Source organism: Panthera uncia, chromosome D2 (genome assembly GCF_023721935.1).
Source record: "Panthera uncia isolate 11264 chromosome D2, Puncia_PCG_1.0, whole genome shotgun sequence".
In the NCBI taxonomy this organism is placed as follows: Eukaryota; Metazoa; Chordata; class Mammalia; order Carnivora; family Felidae; genus Panthera; species Panthera uncia.
This window is the reverse complement of record NC_064818.1, coordinates 70810219-70830257: the sequence shown is the minus strand read 5'-3', so window position 1 is coordinate 70830257 and position 20039 is coordinate 70810219. Positions and strand designations below refer to the sequence as shown.

Sequence of the window (20039 nt, the reverse complement as noted above, 5' to 3'; positions counted from 1 at the left end):
ACTTTTAACTTTTATTTAAATCCAAGTTAGTTAACATATAGTGTAATAATGATTTTAGGAGTAGAATTTAGTGATTCATCACTTACATATAACACCTAGTGCTTGCCGCAACAAGAGCCCTCCTTAATACCCACACCTGTTTAGGCCATCTCACCAGCCGATACCCCTGCAGCAACCCTCAATTTGTTCTCTGTATTTAAGAGTCTTTAATGGTTTTCCTCCCTCTCTCTTTTTATCTTATTTTTAATTCCCTGCCCCTGTGTTCATCTGTTGTGTTTCTTAAATTCCACATATTAGTTGCCATCCTAATGAATTTAAATTTTCTGAGAAAAAGATGACCTACGGGTAACTTGAAGACAATTGGGCTTTCTCTTTTCACAAGAGACGCAGTATTTGGGCTGTTATAGGGAGAATGGAATGCTGCTATTTGAGGTTTATTGAATACATATATCCTTAAGCTCCTTATGTGATAAATCACAAAACACATTTTAACCAAGCGCTTATTTCCCTCTAGCAGATTTTATATTTAAATTTTACACGACAGTACATGATATAGAAAAGACAACTCAATTTGACATCTGAAGAGAGTTATGTGAGAAAATTCTCTGGATACAGAGGGATACATAGAAATAAAAGGTCTTGGTCTCTATTTCTGATACAGTCTCTAGCTAGCTATGGCCTAGGAAAATAGACACTAGGTCAATAGACATTTTTTTTTTTTGCCATACTTTCTGAGTTTAATTTTCTTCTCTATAAAATGAAGAAGTTAAATTTTGTGATCTAAGCTCCTTTGTAGCTCTCAAGCAGTCTAAGCTTTAAATTCTAAGGATCACATTCTTAGATACTTGAATAATGTCATCTTGTGAGAGAAGGAAAAAATCGACAAATTTGTCTCCCTCTCTCACAGTAATGCTTGTGCTTTAACCATAAGACCAACCTAAAGTATGATTATTTCTTGCTGTCTATGCTGACGCAGTGTTTATACCAATTAGGTAGTGTGACTCTTGCCACCACCCAGACAGGAGCTCCTCTGTTGGGGCAGGATATCATTAAATAATTTTAAGAAATGGGTGGCTCAGTCAGCTAAGCATCCGACTCTTGATTTCAGCTCAGGTCATGATCTCAGGGTTTGTGGGTTCGAGCCCTGCACTGGGCTCTGTGCTGATGGTGTGGAGCCTGCTTGGGGTTCTTTCTCCCTCTCCCTCTGCCCTTCACCCCATTCACACTCTGTCTCTATCTCTCAAAAATAAGCAAATAAACACTTAAAAAAAGTGAAGAATGAAAGACTTGAATTTCAACTAAAAAAAAAAAAAGGAGAAACAAAAACAAAACAAAGAATCAGTATGTCTTGATGAGTAAAGGGACTGATTTAGGTTCAGTCAAACCTGAGACCTTGCAGTGGCATAAGGAAAATTGAAACCACTGTTATTTCAAAGGAACAGGAATTGAGATCAGCTTTTTCCCTTCCCATTGTGGAAGGGGATAACAAGGAGGCAGTAACAAGAAACTAAATACCTTTAAGCTCCACTTTAAGGATGAAGCCCCATTCTTGGGCTGGGAGTCTTCTAAGACAAGAATGGGACCAGTTAACAGAAGATTTCAGGGGGAATTTTCTAAAAAGAATGTGCCCAAACTTGTTCATTAATTACTTCAATAGTATCTTTGAGAACCTTATTGCAGGGAAAGCACTTGTTATAAATAGGATATTAGGGATTTAAATATTGAATCTGCCCTCAAGGAGACTATAGTTTAGTAGAAATCATCTGCCACATACAGTAAAAACTCCAAAACCAGACAGAAGGTAAAATTTATGAACTGAGTAGAAAGGTAATAAATCCAATGTCAGTGACAATGTTCAAGGAGAGGCTGCATGACTGTTTGGGGTGACGTAAGAGAGATTTATACATCCGGTAGGAAGTTAAACTACATGACCTTCAAGATCCTTTCCAACAAATGCTTTGTGGTTTTATTAAGACTGTCACTATAGTAAGGGTTTTTTAAAACACAAGATTGTCTGATTTTCTGTTCTAGTCACATCTCAGTTAGACGTTTTCCTCGTACAAATGTATCTCTATTATTTGGTATCTTTTTCCAACATTAGTTTTTAGAACAAACATTCTTAATTAATTTACTTAAAGTATGTCTGAGAATTCAATCAGAAAAAGTCAACAGAGATATTTAAAACTATTTCTAAAAGGCTAATATAAACATTTTTTCCCAATATCGTCACGATGGATTTTTTTAAAGGAAAACTTAATTATTTTATATAATACAAACCAGAAAAACAGGACTGATATAATAATCTGACATACATTTATACTTTCCATTCACTCTTCATACTATTTTAGCTTTAAGATTAATTGTTCAGAATCTTATTTCACAGCCACTCAACTTTTATTGACTTCGATATTGACAGACTTGGTACAAGTTATAAAGCCTTATGTGGCGTGATATATAATTAAAATACTTTGTCTCATAACTTATATTAATGGGTGCATGGCAGAGAATGCTGATTTGCCTCTGAGAAGAACGTAAACCTCCACTAATGAATTTATTGTGGAAAAACCTATTAGGGCCATTAACCACCTTGTCTTTGCCTTCCATAGTCAAGTGCTAGCAGCTTAAATTTTTCAGAGTGTAAAGCCACTTGATCTGGATTAGATGAAACTTAAAAAAAAATACTAGTAAAAGGGCAATTTGGTTTCTAAATTATTGCGGTAAGGAAGACTCTCACTGCTGTTCCTAAATATTCAGACGTGAATTCCGTTGAATGGCACTGAGTTATATAAATAAATAAGTAGCAGGATATGGTGCGTTGCTTATAGGTCAAGATGCATACTCTGTTCTTATGCCCGAGGGTGATAAGGCTTTAGCAACTAATTTAGCTACCCAAACTGACAAGAGGATGCTATGTTAACCGGAAAGCAAATTTATTAATGTGTAGGAGAAAAATTCACTTTTGAGGAGAAAAGATACTCTGGTGCCTAGTCTGTCCCCCAGGCCAGATCAATAATGTTGCCGTTGCTTGGTGAGCACAGCATCTGATCAAGGATAGCTAGCTGAATGATATTTATGGCTACTGTTATCCATCTAGAAAAAGACCAGCACATCTATCTCCACAGTAACAATATCTTTGAGGCCCCTGGTTGGGACATTTTTCCCCTAGATAGTGCTGGAGACACTCTGACAAATTCTTGCTATTTGGAATCTCTGCTTATAGATACCATAAAGGTTGTTTTCTTTAATACAGTCTTCCATCAAAGGATGATTGAGCATCATCTAGAGGCATAGGTCAAAGCCAGAGTACTCATTCAAATGCCCACAGGGACCAGCTAGTCACAGAAAGAAGTGAGGTAAACGAGATGTGAGAGAAGTCAAGTGTTGGAAAATAACCAAACTTACTTTATTTTTCTTGAATATAGTGCGAACTGGTATGTATGATATTCTTAGAGATATTTGAAATTTTAAAATACAAAAAAAAAATCACAGAAATAGAAATGTTTCATTACTTGAGTTCTTTCTCATTTGTTACTTCTGGACTTATCATGGAGACATAAGATAATTACCATCAGATCATGTCAACCTACACCACAAGTCCGTCGACTAGGTGTACTCAGTGTCATATGCAAAATGTACTCAGTGTCATATGCAAAAATGGAGTTTACAGGGGCTCCTGGGTGGCTCAGTTGGTTAAGCGTCTGACCCCTCGGTCGCGGCTCAGGTCACGATCTCACAGTTTGTGACATCGGGCTCCGCGTGTCAGTGCAAAGCCTCTCTCTCTCTCTCTCTCTCTCTGGCCTCCCCCGCTTGTACTTTCTCTCAATAAATAAATAAACTTTAGGGGCGCCTGGGTGGCTCAGCTGGTTAAGCGTCCGACTTCGGCTCAAGTCATGATCTCACGGTCCGTGAGTTCGAGCCCTGCATCGGGCTCTGGGCTGACAGCTCAGAGCCTGGAGCCTGCTTCAGATTCTGTGTCTCCCTCTCTCTCTGACCCTCCCCTGCTTGCACTCTGTCTCTCTCTCTCTGTCTCAAAAATAAACACTAAAAAATTTTTTTAAATAAACTTTAAAAATTTTTTGAAAAATGGAGATTACAAACATTGGTGCTACTTAGCATGTATAGACTCTCTTTACACAACGCTTTGGGTCTGGAAATGTGTTCAGTTCTGGCATTCCAATTCCATTGTATTTAACTTTCAGTTATGATATTCAGTTCAATAGTGTTAGTGGGTAGCTCTTGTTTTCGTATTATCAGTCAGTCTCAAATTATAAAGGTAAACTTTCTAATGTTTAACTGTTACTTTATTTTCCTAAAGTTTAAAACCCAAAAACCTTTTCGGAATTCCATTTTCAAGCCCCCTAGCTTTGGTAATGTAGTTCTAGCCATGACTTTCATTTTAGGAAAGTGATTTCAGTGCAGGATAATGGGCCAGATTATTCTTTGCCAAATTAGTTTCTTAAAGACACAGTTTCACTTCAAGTGAGCAAATTGAATCATACGTTTGTGTAGCTGTTTGTGAATGCCTTTGTAGAGAACTATTCAAAATTGATAGGTTCTAACATCCACCCAAAAGGCCAAGACTTTAATCCACTTTTCATTGTTAGAGATTGAGTAGAGATTTTCTCTTGAATGACATAAAATTATCCAAAAATATCCTTTAGCCCTCAGCCACATAAGTCCATGTACTGCAACGGGCTACAACCGTATACATCTAACTTATAAAAAGAAGCCCTGGAATATCTGTATTTCATGCTACGGGGCATTATCCAGTTCATGGTGTTAATTACAAGCACATTCATGGTATATTGCATTTTAAATTCTTTGGCACAAAGCAATTCCTGGAAAATGATGTAATCAGGAGACCTCAATCCTAGGTTTCCTGGGGAATGATCCTTTCTTAAATTTAAGTTTTCACATTAACACTGTCCGTTGCAAGGGCTGAATCACACTGACTGACTTTGACCAAGTGCGTTGCCTTTTGCAAATTTCCCTAGACAAAGATCAGTCATTTGCTGAGTCCAATCACAGCCTGTCATCTTCTGACACATAAGCATTCTTGTCAATATCACCAATTCAATATAGCTGACGATGTGATATTATTCAAATCTGTGCTCTCATCATCTTCAATAGAAAATGCTGCAACCGATTTAACTTTTTTTTTTGGTACAACTTTTCTGTAACTGCTAAGACATAACTTCAATATTCAGGTCAACAGTACTTCCAGTAAGCTTTCAATTTACAAATGCTTGTCTCTGTGCAGAACCCACAATTTCTGCTGTATTCTATGATGCTCTTTCATAAACTTGCCATCCATAAAAGCTTTTGTTGTCTGGGTAATTTTTTCACTTAATATATAACCTCATTTATAGGAGTATCAGATATTTTATTCATAATCAAAAACAATCATTGACATTTCAATCCTATTCTCAGGTTAAGTTTTTCATTTCTCATCTTCTCCATGCACCAGTCCTAAATCTTATTATGATTTGTTTCATAATGGTTTCAGATGGTTTATTTCATATGTCACAGCCTCTTAAGTTGTGGTTCTTTCAATACAGATATCTTTTGTTTGCATGTTATATATGGAATAATATTCTTAAGTTAATCAAAGAAAGATGATATCTTCCACTATGCCTGAATCAAACATCTTCTCCCATATTTGGTGGAGGTAGGCATATAGAGAAGCAATTCTCTTCTAGAAGAAACAAGCACAAGTGGCAACTGAAAAGGGTTTCAACATTAGAGAAGCAATAGAGGGTGATGGTGATTGTGGCTAACAAGAGATCCAATGCTCCATCTAAGGTAAGAGCTGCTGCTGTTCCATATAAAAAAGGTGGCTAATTATTTTCATGCAGGAGGGCAGATCTAGTAATGCCAACATTTATTTTTTAAAGGAGAAGCTCACAATGATTGACTAAATTAAAAAAGGAAAGGAAAGGAAAGGAAAGGAAAGGAAAGGAAAGGAAAGGAAAGGAAAGAAAAGAAAAGAAAAGAAAAGAAAAGAAAAGAAAAGAAAAGAAAAGAAAAGAAAACTACAGGCCAATAGGCCAGACAGAATAGATCAGCAAGTGGAATCAGTCCCATAGGCAATCAGTATACAAACTCTGCATTGAAGTGTTAGATATTTTCATAGAATTTTACTTTTCGGAGACTATATCAATCACTGTGATTAGGATATTATATATTCCCCAACATCTCAAACCTTTGCAAAATAATTTATAGATATCAGTTCATAGTGTGAATCTCTTATTTTCATCATCCCAACAGGTTCTCTCTACTGGTAGGGATGTCGAGCGCATGGACCTGCATTCTCCGCATCCACCGTCATTTAGAGAATGTCATGTGATACGGTCTAGCCATAGTTCTGAGATTTATGAATGGGCACATGACCCAAGCCAGGCCAGTCAGAATCCTCCTTGGGTTTTTGTTTAAACGTTGATATACTCATTTTTCTTGGGGCTCACTACCAGAAAGTGCCATGACATCTAGAATTACTTAAGGTCATTTTTGGCACAACACAAAAAAAGAGTATAATTCAAAATTATGCCAATATGGAGAAACCTATCAGAGCCTAAAATCTGAAGAAGAGAGATAAATAAGTTGATCATAATATCATTTGAACTGTTGAAGCATGCCATCTCTAAAACCAGAATTTTCCTTGGTCTTCCTAGTTACCTAAACTTCTTGTCATAGGCTGATTTAGTGTGGGTTCTGTAACGAGCGGAGTCTTTACTCCGTCTGACTAGCGTGGATAACTAGTATTACCCATTATGTCTGAGTTGTTTGGCAAGCTATATGATCCATATAGTCCTAAATTTTCTCTATTACAATATACTATACTTAATTACAATCTCTATTTAACATCAATTTTATGTACTAGATTTGGAAAACTTTATCTGTAAAGAACCAGATTGTCAATATTTTAGTCATTTTGGGCCAGAGGTACTCTGCCACAACTAAGTCAACTCTGTCTGTTAGTGCAAAATCATCCATAAACAATCCATAAACAAATGAACCTGGTTAGGTTACAATAAAACTTTATTAATGGCACTGAAATATGAATTTCATATAATTTCACATGTCATGAAACATTACTCTTCTGTTGATTCTTTTCAACCACTTAAAAAATAATTCTTCACTTGTGAGCCATATTTGGCCTGCAGGCTATGGACTGCTGACCTTGTCATAGATTATAACCTTCCTAAGGTGAGGAAAGAGTCCCATCATCATCGTGTCCCCAGCAGTAAGAGACAGTGCTTGCATAGAGCAGCCTATCACTAAATATTGAATGGGTAAATTAAAACTCAAGGAAGATCAAGATTGTGGAAAATCCAGTTTTCACACACAAAAAAATAGTTACACACTAGAAATCATTAAAGATTTAAGGAACCCAGGGGCGCCTGGGTGGCTCAGTCAGTTAAGCGGCCGACTTCGGCTCAGGTCATGATCTCATGGTCTGTGAGTTCGAGCCCCGCATTGGGCTCTGTGCTGACAGCTCAGAGCCTGCAGCCTGCTTCAGATTCTGTGTCTCCCTCTCTCTGCTCCTCCTCTGCTCACGCTCTCTCTCTCTCTGTCTCTCAAAGATGAATAAATGTTAAAAATTAAAAAATAAAAAAAACTAAAAAAAAAAAAAAAAAGATTTAAGGAACCCAAAGGAAGGTCATCACTTCTACCCAATTGTCAGGTCCCTCCTCTCCCCTTCTCAAATCTCTTTACAATCTCCCTCCTGAATTTCCCAGGAACCTCAACTTTTTCTTCTTCTGTTATGCAGGTCCATTTTTTTCTCTTTATAACTTTTACCCCTCAGCTTGCATATTGAAACCAAAGTATTCGGCTGAACAGAGGGATCTACTCTACAATACATGACTAACCTTCCAGTTCTATTAGTGAAATCCTCAACAGGTCATTGGTCTCAGGCAACACGCTTAAAAACGTACTTTTTTTTCACACATAAATTGGAGATGTATCACCTATTGAACCAACTCCATACGTTTTCTTTTTTTGTTGTTTGTAAGTTTATTTACTTATTTATTTTTGAGAGAGAGAGACAGAGAGAGAGAGCATGAAAGGGGTAGGGGGACAGAGAAAGGGAGAGAGAATTTCAAGCAGGCTCTGTGCTGTCAACGCAGAGCCTGAGGTGGGGCTCGAACCCACGAACCATGAGATCATGACCTGAGCCGAGATCAAGAATCAGACCTTAACCTACTGGGCCACCCAGGCACCCCTGAACTCCATACATTCTCTTAAAAGTTTCACATGAACTAGTAAACATATAGGATTCATAGGTTTTTTTTTTTAATTCTTAAAAAAAAATTAACACATGAGTAGATTTTAGTAGTTTTCACGATGATCAGTGTTTATAAGGAATGTGATCCTGCCTGCTTAACAAAATAGATCAAATCTGTTACAAAGGGGTGGTCATCGTAATGGAATTTCTTGTCCTAAAAGAAAAACAAACTGGACTTCACAGGCTTTCTAAGAAAAAAAATCAACTACAACCAGGATAATTTTCATACTATATTTTTTCTTAACTGAAAATCTTGTATGCAACAAATTTTGAACTATTAATGCATGAAAATAAAAAATGACAACATCTAAATTTTAATTGTGTAAAAAAAAATTAAAAACTCAGCCAGTCTAATCTCAAAAATATGAAAATTTACACTTTTAGAATGTCATGCCCTAGAAAAATGTGCATATTTCTAAACATCTTTTAAAATGATATTTGATTCTAGTGGAATCTTTTTCTCTTTCATTAAGCTAGAGGATAAACTTAGGATTAAACTGCCTCGGATTCTGTGTCTCCCTCTCTCTCCCCCCCCCTCCCCTGCTCACGCTCTGTCTCTGTCTCTCAAAAATAAATTAAAAAATGTTAAAAAAATTTTTTTTAAAGTTTTAGTCTTTCATACAATAATGAACAAATCTCTTTTCAAAATCACCTTTAATGTTTTGCATAGCTACTGTTGCTAAGATTCTTCCTTGTTTCTTTTTCTTGAAAAAGAATATTATGTTATGTAGCCTATGGGGCCCTCTTATCTGCTCTTAACTTCTGCTATCATAAGTACATAAAACTAAAAATCTACACAGACATATCTTGGTTTAAAATAAAGAATGGCACATGGAAGTGATTAGATTTTAAATTGCTTTCAGTATTTGCATTATTGTCCAAACCATAAATTCTCACAAATGTAGAGTTTGGGTTTCTAGTCCATACCCTCCAGTTAATCTGTCCATTTCTGCACTTGTCTGTTTACGAAGTATGAAGCTAAAATATAAAATAACTAATTCTAAACAAATGTGGTTCCATTATTTAAGAATAAGATGAAAATAACTGGTTGCTTTAATACTAAATAGAATTATAGTAGCTCTCACTGGTTATCTCTGTTTGGCTCTACAAAATCAAGTGTGGACCTAGGATGAATATTATTTCTCCTCCTCTATTACTGTAGTAAGTAATATCATTTTTCATAGCTGACATGGAGGAACTTTTCAAAAGAGATTTTACTCTCATCCTTTGTTTTTTCCCTTGAGGGGGTGGCATGGGGAAAAGAGCAACAGAGGAAGGAAGGAAACTAAACCAAGTCCAGCTGATTTTCCAAAAAAGATAATGTGTTCTCAGTACCTCTCAGTTGTAGCTCCTAACTGGTAAAAACCAAAGTTGTTCACAAGTCTAACTTCCCCGTTACACTGTGAGTTCTTCAAGGACAGGACCCTGTTTTACTCATCTTTTTTACCCCCAGTGCCTAGCACACATGATGCAAGAGAAGTAGGAAGAGTTTAGCAAGAGTGTTGAAAGAATTAATGAATGGGCAAAAGGCCAATGGTTAAGATTCTAATGGGTAGCCACGGCCATATGTCCCTTTAAAAGGTAAATAAAGACAATGTCTCATTAGCTAGGACTGTAGGGTAAGCTCCCCAAAAGAATAATAGTTATTGTTATTGATATAGAAAATAATTAGTGGAAGCCCCTCAAAACTTTGCATTCATCTACTGAGATCTGAAAGGTTGGGTTGGTTTATGATTGATCACAGGAGAGTAGGGATGAAAGAAACGTCATTGGATTAGAAACTAACAAAAATTTTGCATGTCAAAGACCATTTTAATCAATTGTTAGAATTTTCGTTCCTTTTGAATTCCTGTGTTGCTTATGACAATATTTTAGAATGAGGCAGGGTTGGAATCACTTTTTCACCAAGTAAAGAGCTGCTAGGAAAAATTGGTTTATCTTCTATATACTTTCTGGAGACAAAGGTGAGATTCTATTGAAAAGAAACAATACAGGAAAAGGCATAAATAACTAACTCATTCTCAGTATTCCTGGTCTCCATCCTGGTATTCAAGTAGATCTTTTGTTTTAAAATGAGCACTTTGGGACACACTGATGAGTTTGACATTGATCAGTATATGTCCTAAGATTTCCTTTGCACGAAAGAAATAGATGTCCCTGGGCAGTTTATGGAATCTGCTCATGTATTTGAATAACGCCTCCCATCGTTATTGCTTTACTTAGAATACTACCATTGATTATTACAGCCGCAACATCATACATTGCTCAAAGATTATACCTTCAAAAATAGAACCAAAAACTATGCTGCTTATGGTAAAGGCTGGTACATCTATTTCACCATTTAACATTTTTGGATCTCTTTGACAACATAGGACAAAAATTGAATGTGGAGTTACCAATAAAATCCTCCCAAGTTAATTTCTGACTGAACTCAGCCCAATTAAGTGCGCCAGCCAATGAGACCCCATAACCAAACACCACAATAAGTAAAAAAAAAAAACAAACAAAAAAAACATATCCTGACACTAATGTTGTCCATATCACACAGGCAGAAATCTGTTGCCCACAGAGTCAACAGAATGTAGGAAATTCATGTGTCAGAATGCAAGGAGACAAGCCAAATCTGGCTTTGATTATGCAGGACCTAAAGCTTTATCTGACTAATTCAAGGATACAATGTGTCCATCTTCTCAGGACGTGCCACTTTGAGTAAACCTGTCCTTAGGATGAAGACTTACCAATATTATAACAAAGTCTATAACTGTATGTGAATATTCATGTGAACTATAAACGGTTCTTACTCAGAGGTCCTCCACTAGGGCATAGGTTTCAGGACCTATGGCATAGGTTAGCAGTAGCCCTTAGAAATGGCCATGACTTGTCTACGGCCATACCACCCTGAACGCGCCCGATCTCGTCTGATCTCGGAAGCTAAGCAGGGTCGGGCCTGGTTAGTACTTGGATGGGAGAAATGGCCATGACTTGGCGATGTCCACTGCAGTTCTTGGCGTCAATCAACAGTGAGTACTTCCTCACATGGTCTTTCGCACTGATGAACATCATACCTGACATGGCTAGAGACAGTGCAGAGAGCTGCAAAGGGAGACACAGCTTACAGGGGGACAACTTACAAAAATGTCTTGGGAAAGACATGGTTCATTAAAAATCCAGGTACAATAAAACGATAGTATGGCCTCAGTTGTTGAACCATTTCCCAAGATATAATCTGGGGAAATGGGCACTTACAAACTGTAATTCTATCTAGATTCAGATATTAAGCCATTTTACTTCAAAATGTGTATCTTTTGTGTTTTTTTGGGGGGGGGACTGAAAACCAATTAAATTAATAAAAAAGGGGGGTATCAGACTAGTGAAACAACCCTGTAGGCTCTACCCAAGGCCCTACAGAAAGGTTTCAAACCTAAAGCCACAGAACATTTTGAGAGGCCATCAATGATCCATCAAATAAGAATCTAAGCACCCATATTCAGTGCTTACAAGGTACTCAGTTTTTACCATATTTTCATTCAATAAACACGAATTACTGCAGAATTATTTTACAGCCCACAAGAAAAATGTTGTTCCATGATATTAAATTTACCAGCACAGAGATGCTGTTTGGAATATCAAGCAGGTACTGAGTTCTGAATTTGTGCCAGAACATTACAAACACAAACCACAATTTCTTCGGCTTCACATTAAGAAATCAGACGGTGCCGAGGGAGAAAATGTGTATTCTTAAGGGACAATGCCCTCCAAATAAAGGAAGCCCTTGATACTATCTCAGAGTCAAGAAGTTCCAGAATTATGTCTGCAATTATGTCTATATAATTTACATTGATTTCAAGCTGTTTTCTGGGCTGCAAGGAGGAAGCCTGGTGGGAGTAGGAAACGGGTGGTTGGATAAAAAGGACTTGAACTTTCTGACAGGAATCGCAAGGAGAATCTCAGCCTTATTCCCATGGAGTCAAGTGTCAGTGCCTCGGTAGGAGGAGAGATCCAGAAGAGAATCATCAGGCTCAGGAATATGTCCTTTAGTGGCCAGGACAGTGTCCAGTGATTGTGTGTGTGTGTGTGTTTTCCCAAATAGAAAGGAGACCAGCAGGCTGCATCAGAACCAAATACTAGAGATTTACAAGGGGGGAAGAACCCACGTGACAGAGGTACATCAGTGTCACCCATACTTCCCCAATTTCCACAATAGCCTACAGAGGAGGGCAACCCAAAGGTGGAAAAAAGAATGATCTTTGGCTCTGAGCCACCGGCAACAAAACAGACCTTGATGCCTCAATTATAGTGACTTGCAACTGACAGATGACTAGATAGGACAGTTTCTGACTCAGAATCTGAGTGAATGAATCAGTTGGTCTGTGTTGGTATTAGACAGGCTGTGAACTAAGGGGTTATTTGAACTGCCTTCATGGTTACCTCCAGCAAATGGTCAGGCAGAAAGGATGCTGTAGATAACAAAGATTATCACAATGAAGAAGACTGCTGTTAAGACTCATGGGTTTTGCATCACTCCAGGCTCATGTGTCCCACATTAAAAATCAGAGTCTGTCCAGGGCCGCCTGGGTGGCTCAGTAGGTTAAGCATCCAACTTCAGCTCAGGTCATGATCTCAGGGTTTGTGAGTTCGAGCCCTGCCCACATCATGCACACTCTTGTAAGTAACAGTGCTTGTTTCAGATCCTCTGTCCCCCTCTTTCTCCGCTCCTCCCTCCCCCTCTTTCTGTCAAAAATAAACACTAAAAAATAAAATAAAATTAAATTAAATTAAATTAAAAATCAGAGTCTATCCAGTGAAGACAAGGGGATGGTGCCTCACCTGGCTTCAGCGGTCTCTGAGTAAACTCTTGAGAATTCACAACACAATCCTAAAGGCTGTTCTACCTGTTGTACCTACTTTTCAGTCATTTTATAATAGTGGGTTTTGTAGAGAACTGTGGAGTTACCAGGGTTGTTTTCCACCATGGATATTGAGGAATCCAACTTTGAAACACACAGTACAGTATCCATATATCTCTACACTTCTTTAGGCATTCTATACTTTCTCAAAATAACATTGCACACTTTTCAATGTAGAAGTTGTGTACATCTTTTGTAATATATCTGTATTTTCCAAAGTATTTGATGTTTTTTGATGCCATTGTATTTAGTATTGTTTAAAATTTAATTTTTTAAAGCTTATTTATTTTGAAAGAGAGAGACTATGAACAGGGGAGGGGCAAAGAGAGAGGGAGAGACAGAAAATCTGAAGCAGGCTCTGCACCATCAGCAGGGAGCTCGATGTGAAGCTCGAACTGATGAACTATGAAATCATGACCTGAGCAGAAACCAAGAGTTGGACGCTTAACTGCCTGAGCCACCCAGCCTTCCCTAAAATTTAATTTTAAATTGCTCATTGCTCTTATACAGAATACAATTAATTTTTGAATACTGCCTGTGTATCTTCATGCTAAATTCACTGGTTAGTTCTACTATACTTTTGGATGATTCCATAGAATTTTTTAAATACTCACTGATGTTGTCTTTGAATGAGGATTTTACAACTTTTTTCAAATTTAGATGTCTTTTGGGGTGCGTGGGTGACTCAGTTGGTTGAGCATCCAACTCTTGATTTTGGCTCAGGTCGTGATCTCACAGTCTGTGTGTTCAAGCCCCGCCTGGGGCTCTGTGCTGGCAGTGCGGACGGAGCCTGCTTGGGAATTTCTCTCTCCCTGTCTTCCTGCCCCTCCTCTGCTCACACACTTGTGCTCTCACTCTCTCTCTCAAAATAAATAAATATAGAAAAATTAGATGTCTTTTGTTTCTTTTTCTTGCCTTAATGCACTATCAAGAACCTCTAGTACACTGTTGAATGCAAACGGTGAAAGCAAACTTCCACACCCTGTTTCCAGTCTCAGGAGAATGGAGTTAGCATTTCACCTTTAAGTATGATGTGACCTGTAGGCTCTTTTGTAATGCCTTTTACCAAACTGAGGAGGCTGTTGTCTATTCGTAGTGTGTCAAGAGGTTTCATCATGATGGAGTATTGAACTTTGCCAAGTGTTTCTCTGCATGTGTTATGAGTTTTTCCCTTTATTCTATTAAGGGGTGTACTCCATTCGCTTGGTGTTCAAGTGTTAAATCAACCTTGTATTTGTGGAATAAACCCCACTTCACCATGATAAATTATCCTTTGTGTATATTACCAGCTTGTTAACAATTTTGTGTTATGTTCGTGAGAGTTATTGATCTATACTTTACTTTTCTTGTAATATTACTGTTAGGTATCTGGGTTATTCTAGCCTCATGAAAGAAAGTATGAAATATTCTCCCCTATTATACTTTATGAAAGTTTGTGTAGATTGGTTTTATTTCTTCCTCCAATGCTTGGTAGACCTCATAAATGAAGATATCTGGGGTGCTTGTTTTCTTGGTAGGAAGGTTTATGATTACAAATTCAATTTCTTTAATAGATACAGGCTATTTAGATGTTCAAGACGTGTATGTTTTGGTAATTTAGTTTTAAAGAAATGTGTCTATTTTCTGTCGCAAAATTGATTGGCATAAAGAAGTCTGTAACATTCACATTATTCTCATACTGTATACAAAATCTGTAGTGGTGTCTCATCATTCCAAACATTGGTAACTTGTGTTTCCTCTTTTTCTTGATTATATTTGCTGCAGTGCATCAATTCTATTCGTCTTTCAAAGTATCACTTTACAGGTTTGTAAAATATTATTGTATGGTATTTTCTAATTTGCTTTTTTTTTTTTTTTGCTTAAAAATGTATCATGGACATTTTCCAAACTGGTAATATAAATATTCCTCAATTTTTAATAGTTGTATAATATGCCCTTGATTCCAAATTTAAGTCATTTCCAAATTTTTCAAAACTATAAATGTTGCTGAATTCTCATTTACAAACGTTCACACAACCCATGCTTATAACTGGTAGTACCTGCTAGGTTATGAACCACAAATTAAAATGTTGAGGTTCCCTGAAAATATCGTAAGAGGATGCTTTTTTCTTCCTAATTTCACCAATACTGCTATAATCCTTTTTAAAAAAATTTTGCCAACTTCCTGAGTGAATTTATCTTGTTTTTATTTGCGTTTCTTTAATTATAAATGAGTTTAAGCATCTTTTTATATGAGTACCAGCCTTTGTATCTTTTTCTATTAATTATTGATATTCCTGGCCCATTTCTTTTTTTTATTAAATTTTCTAGGTTCTCTCTGCATTATTCATGTTAACCCCCCACTTATTACCTGTTGCAAATTCATCGTCCTGGTTTTGTGTGTTCATGTGTCTGTGCATTTGTGTGTGTGTTGGATGTTTTTTGTTACAAGTATCAGAAATAGATGAATGCTTATAAAGCACCTGGCATGGTGAATCGCAGGCATCCAGTGATAGAACTACTGTTACTAATCCCGTCATGTGAATGGTTGATGCCAGGAGCTTACCCCGTTGCTTGTCCTACTGAAGCCTGTTAGGAAGCTAAATGCTTCATTTTCTACACACTTCTGACTTATATCAGACTCCTCCCCCCACACCAGTCACAGAGAACGACTGCTTTCTTACTTCCACATTCTGCTAACCAGCTAACTATAAATCTTCTACAGGAAACTGAGTTTTAATTAATATAACCCAACTCACACTAAAACACTGATACCATTTTTCATGACAAGCATCAGAAAACAATTTAAATTCTTATGACTCATCCTTGAGAACAAAAATGTCCTCAGACAGTGGAACACAGGTGTAACAGGTGTCGGTCAGCCCTGCAGTCTCTGTCTCATGCTCCCCAGATGAGAAATCAGAACGTACTCGGGATAAGGAATGAAGAAATGTTGACGTAATTTGCTGTATTCCCTGTGTACCTTCTGCCACAGGAAAATATTTTAGTGGACTATCTTGCTCAGCTTGATCTGACAGGTCTCAATGACATAAACTGTTTGTGCAGCTGTTATTAGATAAGATGGGCATTTAAAAAAAAGAATCACAGGACGCATGTGAGCCCAGGTGAAAAGAGTGGTGGTTTCCATGAGGAATCAAGAGAGTGCGAGAGCTGACACTTAACTACACTTGGAAACAAGGCTTTTCAAATGAGAGACTCTAATTACTCCTGTATGCTCTACCAGTAAATCCTTTACCTAAGACTGATACCTTCCTTTGGCCCAGATTGATTAAGCCCAAACCAATTTTCTGTCATTGAGATGGTTCAGCTACTAGGAAATGTTGGAAGCTGGGTGAATATTAGCTTCACAATGATGTGTGTCCTTACATATTTTATCCCATCTTCAAGCAACCTCATCTACATTTTTTTTAAAGTTTCTTACATTAATTTGTTTTTGAGAAACACAGACAAAGCATGAGAGGGGGAAGGGGCAGAGAGGGAAGGAGACACAGAATCTGAAGCAGGCTCCAGGCTCCGAGCAAGCGGTCAGCACAGAGCCCAATGCGGGGCTCGAACCCAGGAACTGAGATCATGACCTGAGCCGAAGTCGGATGCTCAACCGACTGAGCCACCCAGGCGCCCGACCTCATCTAAATTTTTAACAAAAACAGTTCATTCAGTGACTCATTTATTCAACAAACGTCTTTTAACCACTCACTAAAATATTTTTTCCACTCTTGTATTTTTAGTACCTAGCACTGGCCCTGGCATAATCGTTGTTTAATAATCATTTATTTGACAAATAAAATAATAAATGAAATCAGGTGCTGTGCTAGGCAGGATGGGTATGTTTTCATCCCTACCTTTGTTGACAGCATTTGAAACAGTTGCCCATCCCTTTCTTCCTTAAAGTTCTGTTTCTAGGCACACTCTATGTCACACTCACCTGTTTCTGCTCCTACCTCTTGGGGAAATCCTCACTGTTCTTCCCCGACTCCTCCTCTACTTGCCCATTAACTTTTGGGAGTTCCTTCAGAGTCTGTCATAAGCCTTCTACTAAGTCTACTCCCTCTCCCCCGGTCATTTTATTCACCTCCAAGTCTTCAATTACTGCTTCTATGTGGACAACAAATCTTTATTTCCAATCTGTCTCTCTCTTGAGTGACAGATCATAGATCGAATTGTCTCTGGGTTTCTCCCCTTTGATCTTACAGGCACCTCATATTCATCTGCATCAAACTGGAGCTTATCCTTTCCTCTTCACCTTGCTTCAACATGCTTCTACCCCACAACAGCAGTCCCATGCAACCGAGTGTTCAAGCTAGAAAACTGGGAGTCATGTGTGAGTCCTCGGTCTTCTTTACTTCTTTCTACTTCGTTCTATGCAACCAATCATGAAGTCTTCTTAATTCTAGGGCTTAAATTTCCCCCAAATCTGTCTCCTCTTCCCCAATCTTCTTTACAATGATTTTGGTCCAAATTGCTCTCAATGTTGACCTCCTCCTACTACAATAGGGTCCAATCTCTCTGCCTTCAGTCTCGTGCCTCTTCAATTTCTTACCCATACTGTAGTAGGAAAGAATGATTCGATGTAAATATGGTCATATTCTTCTCCTTCTTGAAACTCCTTGTCCGTTGACCTCTAAGTAAATGCAAACAGCTGAAACAGCTTAATAATGCATTCCAAGATCTGGCCTATGCTGTTTCCGTACTATATGAGGTTCAGTTCCTTGAACACTCATGGTATCATTTCTTACCTCAGAGCTCTCACCCAGGTCCTTCCGTCTTCCTGAAACAGTCACCTCCCATCTCCACAACACCCTTCATCGTGCTAACTCATTCATTCCCTCCGTGCCTATTACCACAGTGCTCTTACAACTTGTGTCACACAATTTAACACATAATCTGCAATTTTTTTCTTCCCCATTAAAATAAGCTTTGTTAGCGCAGGGACAATATGTTTATTGAAATCCATCATCTTGCTGGCGTTAGCATCAGTCATATCCAGTACATCGTAGCCACTCAATAAATATCTGTTGACTAAATGAATGAAAAAAATGGCATTCAAACAAAAATAAAATAAAAAGAGGTTGGAGGAAACAGAGAGGCAAAATGATTAATTATAATTGAGCCAAAATTATGTGTCATGACATAGATATGTGTAAAAGTTAAACGAGAGGTGAAGGGCTGATTATTTTTGCCTGTATTGAGAAGGACCCAGAAAGGCTTTATTGAGAAAGTGACACCTGAAGCAAATCTTGAAGAATAAGTAGACATTCACAGTGCTTGGGATACAGAAGAGTACTTTTGCAGGTAATGCCCAACATTAATTCCACCTCCTCGTTGTAACAGCACTGCCATTTTCTTTTGGAGAACTAGCTTTCTCTTTCCTCAGTGGGCTGATCTCATTCCTTGGAACCCCCCCCCCCCCCCACCAGCCACCCCAGAGTGGCCTGGCCAATCAGAATCGTAGAGAGTGGTTCAGGTGCAGGCACCTAGTCCATGCGGGCCAACAAGAACCAGTTCAGAGACTTGTCAGGACTAGTAGAGAAGGAGCACTCTTTCTATGGGGATAGGCTAGACTGCTGATAAAACCCTGAAGCTGCTAGTAGCCATCTTTGCCACCATATTGGCAGAGTTCACCGGCAGATGAAGCTGCAAGAGTGGAAAAGGTGGATCTAGCGATGGAGAGAGAGTGTGGTCTAATTCCTTTGTTTAAGCCCTTGGACCTAGCTGTGCCGAAGGCTAGTATGTATTCCAGGACTTAACTACTTAAGCATGAGACAGCACATTCCTTCTTTGTTTTTTTAAGCTAGTTTGGGTTGGATATCTGATCTTTTATAAGTAAGAGTGTCCCGACTTACTCAACATTCAGTAATTAACTACTTGAACGTGTACAAAAGTAACAGGCAGAAAACACAAAACAAGGTTTCAGGTCAAAGGAATAAATGGCATTAAGTGAAGGAGGAAATTAAGTTTTAAACAGCTTAATTTAACTTCTCTTAAAAATGGGGGAACGTATATATATTCCTGTTCTCAGCAGCCCATAGATGCAGGATATTTCATGCCTCTTAAGGCACCTATCTGAAAGTTCCTTTTCCCCTGTCAAATTGTCATACATAATAATGATACATTATAAAGAAATTGTCCAGTTTTGTTCAAAGAAGGCTATGTATTTTGTTCATGTTCTGAACAAAAAGATTGAAGGCAGTGTTACAGAGCTCATTTATTATCTCTATTTTCAGCTATTACAATCAATCCTTAAACTAACCATTACGATGTCATTCCTCTTGACACGCACCAGGAAACAATTCCTATTCTTAATTTATAACCAAAAGATTTGCATAATCTGTACTATATTCAAACAGCATATATTATGACTAGAGCATTGCCAGCTTATGATGACATAGTTTCACTACCTTTCCTATATGATCAAATTACACATCTACTGAAGTAGATCTTCTCAACTTGTCTTGTGTAACTTTAATATCGTAACTTTTCTATACACACAAAACCTCATTTCTCTTTCCTAACATAGTTCAAACATGGTTCTGTTTTAGACAGTCTTATGCCTGGCACACCTTTCTTTTTCTTAATTGGAAATCCAAAATTTATATACTAAAGAATTTATGTAACAAAAAATATTAAAAGGGCCCGGTTGGCTTTTGTATCTCTGCAACTCAGGTTCTAAATTAACTTCAGCATTTGCTAAAATGCTCTAGTAGACAGAAGTTCATAGGCTTAATACTGGTGCTGAAAATTATACCTGGAGATCCCACTAACTTTAAACATCATGATCTCTATAATCTTAAGAAGGAAACTAAATGTAATATAAGGGAAAAATAGATATGCCTTACTTTAACTGT

At 37.8% G+C, this 20039-nt stretch overlaps 1 protein-coding gene across 1 annotated transcript in view; it reads right to left on the bottom strand.

Moving 5' to 3' along the window:
• The window catches only part of PNLIPRP3 (pancreatic lipase related protein 3), a 68380-nt gene that overhangs the window by 42839 nt on the left and 5502 nt on the right, over positions 1-20039 (bottom strand). Inside the window, exons 2-3 of the mRNA XM_049646021.1 lie at positions 17735-17815; positions 11246-11380 (exon numbers count right to left, since the gene is read on the bottom strand). Of these exons, the coding sequence (XP_049501978.1) occupies positions 11246-11380; positions 17735-17815 (216 nt within the window). The remainder of the gene's footprint in view (positions 1-11245; positions 11381-17734; positions 17816-20039) is intronic.